General features: G+C 43.4%; 1 protein-coding gene across 2 annotated transcripts in view; it reads left to right on the top strand.

Annotated features, from left to right (window-relative positions):
- Window positions 1-4,683: 4,683 nt before the first annotated feature.
- Window positions 4,684-9,951, top strand: part of Dhdds (dehydrodolichyl diphosphate synthase subunit) — a 35,432-nt gene continuing 30,164 nt past the window's right edge. For both annotated transcript variants that reach the window (XM_046469414.2, XM_046469413.2), the window contains exons 1-3: window positions 4,684-4,827; window positions 5,267-5,380; window positions 7,237-7,353. In XM_046469414.2, the coding sequence (XP_046325370.1) occupies window positions 5,318-5,380; window positions 7,237-7,353 (180 nt within the window). In that variant the 5' untranslated portion in view covers window positions 4,684-4,827; window positions 5,267-5,317. The remainder of the gene's footprint in view (window positions 4,828-5,266; window positions 5,381-7,236; window positions 7,354-9,951) is intronic.

The following is a 9,951-nucleotide window of genomic DNA, read 5'->3' as shown; positions in this document are numbered from 1 at the left end:
GGGGATAAGGGTGGGTTGGGGGTAGCTGGCAGTGCCAAGTTTCTCAGGCCGGGGTTCCCCTGCATCATCCCATCTTCCCTTTCAGTGGGGGGAAGGGGCGAGGCAAAGGAACTCCAGCCATGCTCTATCGAAATGCAAGTAAGGGCTTTGGGGCAAAGCCACCTTAAAACCTGTGTGCTTTATCTGATTCTTCACCCCAAAACCTCTAGCTTTTGAAAGTGGCCTGGATGATAGGGAGGTTGTTTTCCTTTCAAAGAAGGAAATGTAATAATATTTCCCTTGCCAGGGCATGAAACAGTTAACACAGAAGATCAGATGAATGGACCCAACCCACAAACTACCACATTCTGTGGGAGAATCTCAGGAGCAAAGCAGGGTTTTCACATCTTGTTACCTTCCTCATAATCCAATCTTGGGATATAGTGCTGGAAACTGTCCCAAGTCATGGGTTGTGAGGATAGGCAAAAGGGGTGGTTGGGGAAACAGCTGCAGACCCACTGCTCCTAGCTCACTCCCACTCTTTCTGGGCCAATGTGATTTTATTTATTTGCTCCCTTGGATAACTGCACCTTGGGTCCCACTTTCTCCAGGATGCCAACTGCACTATCTGTGTGCGAATGACGTATCTTGTGCATTTTAACTTTTTTTTTCCCCCTTAATATAAATATTCTGGTTTTGTATTTTTGTATATTTTAATCTAAGGCCCTCATTCCTGCACTGTGTTCTCAGGTACATGAGCAATCTCAGGGATAAGGCGGCAGCAGCTCCAGGTCTGCACAGCAGGAATAATTTTTGTTGTTGTTTTTATCACCATGGAGAGCAACCATTTGGAGTGCACAGCCTATTGAACTACCTCATTTCTGCCAATTAGAGCTCGCTTTTCTGCTATACTGTCCTCTTGAAACCCCCTCCACCTTAAATGTTTCATAGGAGACTAGGTTTTAATTGAGTTGCCCCATGACTTGATTTCCTTGTACTGGAAGACTGGAAATTAGTCTAAACAAAAAAAAAGTGGTGCAGGGAAGTTTGAGAGGTGGGGGCCAGGTTAACAGGTCCAGAGAGGAAGCCAAAGTTAAGTGATGGTTGTCTAATGCTAAGGCATGGAACTTGCTTTATAGACCCATCCTTCACCAGATTAGCCTAGGCCTACCATGTACAACAGGGTGTATATGTGTTTTTGTTTTAAAATTTTTTTAAAAAAGGAGAGTAAGGATGAGTTCAAAGACCAGTACCCTTATCCCACCCTGTGCTGTACTAGGAAGGCTATATGAACAAAGGGCTAAAATCCTTAACCTTCCAAAACTCTTGGCTTCCAGGGAGACCCATAGCAAGGACTCTATGTGGCGCCCAGAGCCAGTGTCCTGCCCTGCTGCAATAATTATGAGTAGTGTCAAGGTAGCTAAAAGAGGAAAGAAAGGGGGTTTCGTTTACATGCTGTGAGATCACCGCAAACCTACCTCACTGTGTTGAAACGGGATAAATGCAATAGAACGCATTGGGTGGTGTGTGTCTGATCCTGGTTTCTTGTCTCCCCCAGATGCTGCCCCCCTCTAGTTATTATATTTGTCTGGGCTTTGTAGGACTTTACTGAGTCTCTGAGTTGGTGATTGCTAGGTGGCCTAGTTTGTGTAAATATAATGTGTTGGTCTTTCTCCATGTTCTTTTGGGGTTTTATTGTTTACAAACTTCTTTTTGTATTGAGAGAAAAATAGCCAAAGCATCTTTGACAGAAGGTTCTGCACCAGGCAAAAGGATCTGAAACATAAGTTTGGGGGGCCCTCTTCTTGAAATGGGGGTCTTAAACCATCTTTTATGTTCCTCTTTCCCTGTTTGCTATTTTGGGTCAGATCTTCTGTCCTAAAAGCCTGACTCTTATCCTACCTTCTTCCTCAAAAGAAAACCTACATACACATTTAATCCTTTGAGTGTCTCTACAACTCTTAAATGACTTATGCAGAATTCCTAAAGAAGCTGGGATTCCCTGCCCCTTGTTCCTAACCTCTGGAGTCAAGACCAGCTCTTGATGCAATTCATGCCAAATACCACACTACTGTTTGCATGGATCAAACCTACTTAATCTGTAATTCTAAAGTAGAGAGAAGCAATTGGGGGCTTTCCATGTACAAAGTGGGGTCAGGAGACCAGGAAAGAAAATATGAATGTATGTTCAAGTCACTCAGGAACTTTTATTCAGGTGCAAGAAACTTATGTCAAAGTGGCCACAAGATTGTTTAATAGGAGACGGACGAATGTAACTCCATGTTTACTGCTAGAAACCAAAGCTTTGTGTGAAATCTTGAATTTTATGGGGAGGGAGGGAGGGAGGGTGGGAAAGTATGTACCTATCTGTTCTTTCCCTGATCTCTTCCCCTCATTCCTGAAATACAGGAGACTAAGCCCCCTTGGGCTTTGGTGACCCCCACCATTGGGGTGTTTTTATATTATGATTTGATTTTGCTGTACCCAGATACTTTCTTCCTTTCCTATTTTCTAATCATTTTATAACACACATTCTGACTCTTCCCTTCCTTCTCCTCTCCCTGGGAAAATCAATGAATAAAGACTTATTGGTACTCAAACTGTTTTCTCCTTGTCAGATATTTAGGGACCTTTTCTCCTCCCCATAGCCTTACCTTCTTAGATTGGGACTCAGAAGTCACAGAAGAACCATTAAGTTTTTCAGTTTACCACTTTGTTAAGAATGAATCTTGGAAAGTTCAGTCCTCAGCACCTCATTACAGTGGGTTTTTGTTTCTAGTTAGGTCTCTTGTCCTTTCCTTGGAAGCTGCCACATTCAAGAGGGGATTAGAGGCTTGGCATGCATAAGAATGGAGTTGCCTCTGCCACTGGCTGGGATGAAAGGACGGGGCCATGGCTTGGGGCATGAGACCCTAATAATACTCGTCCCTTACTCCTCAAAGCCCTTTACAAATCTTAATTAATTAACCCCTTATAGTACCCCGAGAAGGAAAATATGATGGGGAACTGGGGAAATTGGGGCCAAAGGAGAGTCGCTGACTATAAGCCAACATTTTCTTTGAGCCAAAGTTTGCCGGCCTTCTAATGAACATTGGCTTTTTAAACATCTCCCCCTAAGGGAAGGGTTTAAAAAACTTGATTAAAGGGAAACCAAGTATTAACACAAAGTTGAGGAAGCAAACTACATTAAACCTCAAACCCTGGTAACATTACCAGAGCAAGGGTTAGAAGTTTCATACATCCCCTGCGGGTTGGGCGTTTGTAAGCTTAACTGTATCAAAAGTCAAAGCTAACAGTGGAAGCTCATAAAATAGCAAACTGCTGTTGAATTAGTCTTCCTGCAAAATTGGACTAACCTGCTAGCCTGCATCTCACTCCCCAGGAAGGGCAGATGAGTATTAAGACTATTCATGAGTGGGTTACTTATCTCCAGAGCTTTCTTTAATCATTTTGCAAAGCCAGCCTCAGCAATTTAGCTAGGCGCTAAGCAACTCGGGAAAACCCTGTCTCTAAAATACAAAAAAAAAAAAAAGGCTGGGGATGTGGGTCAGTGGTTAAGCGGCCCTGGGTTCAATCCTCGGTATCAAAACAAAAAAAAATCTTTCATCTGAAAAGACTAGAAGTCACAACATCTATTCCTTGCCTTGTTTGTGAAGCAAAGTGAAGTAAAACGGATTTTGTTGAACCCGGTATAGTCCCAGTGACTCTTAAGCAATTTACCAAGATCCTGTCTCAAAAAAAGGGGTGGGGATGGGATGTAGCTGAGTGGTAAATTGCCCCTGGGTTCAATTCCCACTACTCTACCTCCAAAAAAACAAGTTCGTTGAGAATGTGAGATTCTCTTCCACTTCAAACATTCAGATGGAAGTTGTTTTATGTATTAAAGCAACTACTGGTTACGTTAGACACCTAAGTTCTTTACTTTTTGTCATTTTGAGAAAATACAACTACCAGTTTCTTCTGTGATTCAGTACCCTAAAATTCCTGCAAGATTTGGTACGGAGCCAATTCCCTTTAATTTTCTACGTTGGTTCATTTCGGACTTCCGTTATTTTACAAGTCCTTCTTTAACAGCAAAGTCGTTTCTGCCCTTCCCTCTTATTTCCGCGGCTGTATGTGGGTTTTGACAGTCTGCAAATTACAGTCTGGGTGCCTAAAATCAGCCTAAAAAGGACTGTAATTCAGGTCGTCTGTAGGATTGGCTAGTGCGACTACCATCTTCCCAAATGATAAATCCACTAAATAAAACGCAATACGGTAAAAATATGATCTTGAACACTAGGCTGAGAGAAGGGGTTCTGATGAAGCCCAGTCCTGGCGCTGCCTTACCCCAGTTCTCAGCAGCCTGCTGTTAGAGGTGGAGAAGCCTCTCCGTTTTCTAAGGTAAGGCTCCCTTAATTCTTGCCCTGTGGTACATTTCCGAAACACATTTTTGCCGAGGCCTTGGAATCTTGGGGGTCAACAGACCTCCCAGCTCCGGACGCCGGGCCAGCCCCGCCTTCCCAGCACGTGGCCGGGAAAGCCACCGCCTGCCGCGCTCGGTCACGTGAGCTCGACTTTCGTCCACGCGCCGACGGAGCGTGCGCAAAGGGCAGGCGTGGCCCCTACCACCCTCCTCCCGCGCCCGGTTCAAACCGCTCCTCCCACTCAGCCGCAAGCGTCAGGCGCGCCCCGCCCACTGGGTGACGGGAGGGGCGTGGTCCAGCGCCCAACGATGACGTGTTCTTCCAGCGCCACGTCGTGAGGAAGTATAGGCGCACTGGAGCAGTGGGAGTACACCCAGCTGAGTGGCAAAGCTGCAGGACTTGAGAAAGAAGGAGAGAGGTGACAGCTGCGGGAGAGATACAGGTACAACTAAGGGAATAGATAATTATGGGACCATTGAGTTATCAGGAAACGGGTGTGGCAGGCGAACGGATTAGTGACTGGGATCGCAAAGTGGGAAATGGCTTGAGAGAAGGAGAAGGAAGGTATGGGGCATGACCAAGATATAGGTACCATGACGTGTCAGGAAGCAAACATGGATATTCAGAAGAAATTAGTTCAGATAATAAGGAAAAGAAAATGGGAGCAAAGTCCACAAGGCCGGGAGAATCAAGCAAAGGCTTCTTGCCCCAAAGGTCCTATTAGCTTATACAGCTGTGCATGATGAAAGATTAGAGACTTAGGCCATTGTCTTTGGATTCTGATGCTGGCTGCTTTCCACAGTCCAGGTGCATCTCTAGAAGCCAACTGTAGCTATTTGCAAATGCTAGTGACGTCTTATTCTCTTTCTTGTTTATCCAAGGTTACCTGGCTAGTGTCTTGTTCTGGGGTAATTTTTGATTGGACGAAAACTATGTCATGGATCAAGGAAGGAGAGCTATCACTTTGGGAGCGGTTCTGTGCTAACATCATAAAGGTAAGCAGTGGGCCAGTGCATCATTTGGCCTTTTGGTCAGTTGGGTAATCTTGTATTCAATCCTATTATTATTCAAGTTGAACAATCTATAGTAAAAAGTGGACTTTATCAAGGAAACAATCTTAGAATTGTAAGGTAACTTCCAGTCTACATTTCTATTAAGTTATTGTTCCAGCTGACATTTTCAGGCAGTCCAAGCTGTTCCAATATCATTGGTTAGCATAAACTGTTAGGTTTTCCTTATAGAGAGATGAAATTTGTTTCCTTGGAGCTTTGATCCTAATACTGTCCTCTGGGTTCAGATAGGAAAAGTAATTTTTCTTTGATGTGATATTACAGCATAATGGTTAAAAGAGTTTGGACCCTGGCAGGCAAGCATGAACGAAGGTCCTATTTATTAACCATGTGACTCTTAGTTATTATGCAGTTGTTATGAGGATAAAGTGAAACATACACATAAAGCACTTGGCACAATGTCTAACATTTTTTGGGGGGTTGTAGATGGACATAATACCTTCGTTTTATTTATTGATTTTTTTTTTGTTTTTTATGTGGTGCTGAGGATCGAATCCAGTGCCTCACACATGCTAGGCAAGTGCTCTACCACTGAGCCACAACCACAACCCATAACATTACTATTATTTGGATACTATGATTGCTATTTCCCATATCCCCCTTTGCATACCCAAGTCTTCCCTCGGCTTTTTCTCCAGGAATCACAACGTGTTATGTCCTCTGCCTAAGATAGGTTTGAGATTAGAACCACTTAGGTTGGATTTGTTTTTCAGCCATAGACTGTCAAGCAGTAGGTATATGAGTAAATTTGTGAGTCAGAAGCTCTTATTCCCACCACATGCTCACATACCAAGTGGTTTCAAGCAGGCCAAAAAATGGAAATTATGGGCTGGGGATATAGTTTAGTTGGTAGAGTGCTTGCCTTGCACGCACAATGCCCTGGATTCAATCCCCAGCACCACAAAAAAAGAAAAAAGAAAGAAAATGGAAATTATCTCCTCGGGAAATTGTGGCAGTCACATGTTGGGAAGAATAAACTGGGGCTGGGAATGTAGCTCAGTGGTAGAGTATTTGCCTAGCATGCTGAAGACCTGGATTCAATCCCCAGTACCCCCCACCACAATGATAATAATAATATAAAAATAAAAGATTAGAACAACACTGGGCCTAAATTCCTGTAGCAGTGTTGGCTATACCCGGGGAATGGGTACCTTTTTTTTTTTTCCCTGAGATGAGGGGTCTTACTATGTTGCCCAGGCTGGGTGCAAGCCATTTTCCCATCTCAATTTCCCAAGAACTGGGACTACAGGCCTTTGCTACTGTACAAGGCTTGGTGTCTCTTTCATGTGAAGGATGCCATCTCCATTTGACTATGTCATCAGGGTTCTTCCTTTGCCTTCCTGTTGGAGACTCATGAAAACAAGGTTGTAGTAAAGAGCATTTGGTTAAAAGATGAACTCTGAAAAGAGACAGACCCTTATTTAAATCCCTACTTTGCCTCTTCTTAGCTGTGTGACTTGTGTTATTCACTTGACCTTTCTGAACCTCAGTTTATTCATGCATAAAATGAAGGTAATATTGCTTACTTTATAAAGTTATATGATAAGATGATGTAGAAAAAGCCCAGCATGGTATTTGGCATGTATTAAGTGCTCAATAAACATAAGTAAAATAAACTGAAGTACTTAATGCAGTTTTATTGAACTAAAAGTGTAAAATACTCAGTAACATTTTTCAGGGATTTTGTCATATAGCTCAAAGCTATCAGTGTGCAGTGTAGTGTCTCCCCTCATCCCCAGAGAATATGAGATTGGTTCATCATTTGTCTTCTTATTCCACAGGCAGGCCCAATGCCCAAACACATTGCATTCATAATGGATGGGAACCGTCGCTATGCCAAGAAGTGCCAGGTGGAACGGCAGGAGGGCCACTCACAGGGCTTCAACAAGCTGGCTGAGGTGGGTGTAGATGGCAGAACTCAAGGTGAAAATCTGTGGAGGGTTGGATTATTGCTAGAAAAATGAGACCCTGAGATTGAACCCAGAGGTGCTTATCCACTGAGCTACATCCCCAGACTTTTTTTTGGGGGGGTACCAAGGATTGTACTCAGGAGCACTTGACCACTGAGCCACATCCCCAACCCTATTTTGTATTTTTATTTAGAGACAGGGTCTCACTGAGTTGCTTAGCACCTCACTTTTGCTAAGACCGACTTTGAACTTGAAGTCCTTCTGCCTGAGCCTCCTGAGCCACTGGGATTATAAGCATGTGCCGCCTCACCTGGCCTCACCCCTTTTTAGCTTAGGGACTTGCTATGTTTCTAATACTTCCCTCAAACTTGTGATCCTCCTGCCTTATCCTCCTGAGTAACTGGGATTATAGCTGTGTGCTACCATGTGTGGCCAAGAGTGTTTTTGTTTGTTTGTTTGTTTGTTTGTTTTAAAGCCAGTCTCAGCAAAAGTGAGGCGCTAAGCAACTCAGTGAGACCCTGTCTCTAAACAAAATAGGTCTGGGGATGTAGCTCAATGGTCGAGTGTCCCTGAGTTCAATCCTCAGTACCGCCCCCCCCCCCCAAAATATGGAATATTATATCTTTGTGAAATTTTTTCTTGATGCTGGGGTTGGAATCTAGGGCCTCACATGTTCTAAACACATCTACCTCTGAGCTACACACTCACATTTTGTAACTAACTTGTAAGAAGAATAGAAATATGGTTTATAGTCCCCAGGTTCCAGTGTCCTGGCATAAGAGCAAGCCCTGATGTTAGGGCATTAATAATTTTTGCCTCAAAAAAATGGGGTATTGGGGTTTCTCCAGCACTCTTATAGAAGTCTGTAGATTTACTAACCCCTGCTTCTCTTTTGCAATTAAGTAAGGCAGTGTTGCCTAGTGCTTAGAAGCTTGAGCTCTGGAGTACTTAGAACTCACTGATATAGGCAAATTTCTTAACCTTGTAAAGACAAAGAACTAATTGGCACCCTTGCACTCCACTTACTGGCTTTGTGACTTGCAGTAAGTTATGCAGCTTCCCTTTGCCTCAGTAAAACAGGGTGTACAATAATCTCCATTTTAAGAGATGGATGTGAAGATTCAGCTAGATGGCATACAGCATAGGGCCTAACCTAGGGAAGAGCTGAAAAAAATTGAAACTGTTGTAGGGGTGGGTTCCAGCCTAGGTGTGCCATCCAAGATGGCTGCCTTGCAAGGTCTTCAGAGCCTGAGTCTAGTCAAATATCAGGTTATTAATGGTATTTTCCCCAAGGTATTACTGGATTTGTTTTGTCTGTGTACCTGTAAAGGATCAGAGAGTTAGTTCTACAGCTTTGTTTCTTCTTGGTACGGGGAATTAAACCCAGGGGCACTTAACCACTGAGCCACATCCCCAGCCCTTTTTTTTGGGGGGGGGGGGTGCTGGGGATTGAACTCAGGGGCACTCGCCCACTGAACCCTATTTTTTGTATTTTATTTAGAGACAGGGTCTCACTGAATTGCCTAGTGCCTCCCTTTTGCTGAGGCTAGCTTTGAACTCATGATCCTCCTGCTCACCCTCCTGAGCTGCTGGGATTACAGGCATGCGTTACCACACTTGGCTTCCCCAACCCTTTTTATTTATTTTGAGATGGGGTCTTGCTAAGTTGCATAGTGCCTCCCTTGCCAAGTTGCTGAGTGACTCTGGCCTGGAACTTGCAGTCCTCCTGTCTCAACCTCCCAAGCCGCTAGGATTAAAAGCAGGAGCCACTGTTCTTCAGTTGTGTTTGAATGTCTTTTATCCTCATCTTTAACCTCCAGCTCCCCATCTCATTGTTTTTTCTTGACTCAGGATTGTTCTCCATCTTTAGTGATCTGGGTTAGAGCAACCCCAGAGGACTGAGTAAATTATGTGGTTTTTTTCTTACTTGCTTTTTTTCCCCTCCCGAGGCTGGGGGATAGAACCCAAGGCCTCATGCATACTAGGCAAGTGCTCTACTATTGAGCTACATCCCCAACCCAAGTTTTCCTTCTTTTTAAATTGAAATATGATTTCATACAGTGCAATACACACACTTCAGTTTTTAATAATTGAATTCATCTAACCCTGAAAAGATATAGAACCATCTCTGCAGAAAGTTTCCTATGTCCCTTCCCAGTCTAGACCTGTTCTTCCTTCTCCTTTCTGTAACTATAGACTGATTTTTCCTGTTCTAAAATTTCATATAATAAAATCATACAGTGGAGAATTTTGACATGATTTTTCAGCTTTACGAGTCTGTTTTACCAGGTATAAATTAGGCATGAAGACAGTTATGCCACTTTTAAGTGATTGTTTGAAAAATCAGATGAAGGGGCTAGGCATGGGGGTGCATGCCTATAGTCCCAGCAGGAGAAGGCAATGCAGGAGAATTTTAAGTTCAAATTCAAGGCTAACCTGGGCAATTTAGTGAAACCCTTTTTAAAATAAAAAAGGGTTGGGGATGTAGCTCAGTGGTAAGAGCTCTGGGTTCAATTCCCAGGACTGAGGGGGTGAAAAAAAGAAAAGAAAAATCAAATGAAATAATATACATGAAAAACATTTGCT

The sequence above is a fragment of the Marmota monax genome, unplaced genomic scaffold (genome assembly GCF_021218885.2).
Source record: "Marmota monax isolate L192 unplaced genomic scaffold, Marmota_monax_Labrador192_F-V1.1 WCK01_AAM20220418_F8-fsc00008, whole genome shotgun sequence".
Lineage (NCBI taxonomy): Eukaryota > Metazoa > Chordata > Mammalia > Rodentia > Sciuridae > Marmota > Marmota monax.
The sequence above is the reverse complement of the archived record's forward strand: the minus strand, read 5'-3'. Positions and strand labels throughout refer to the sequence as shown.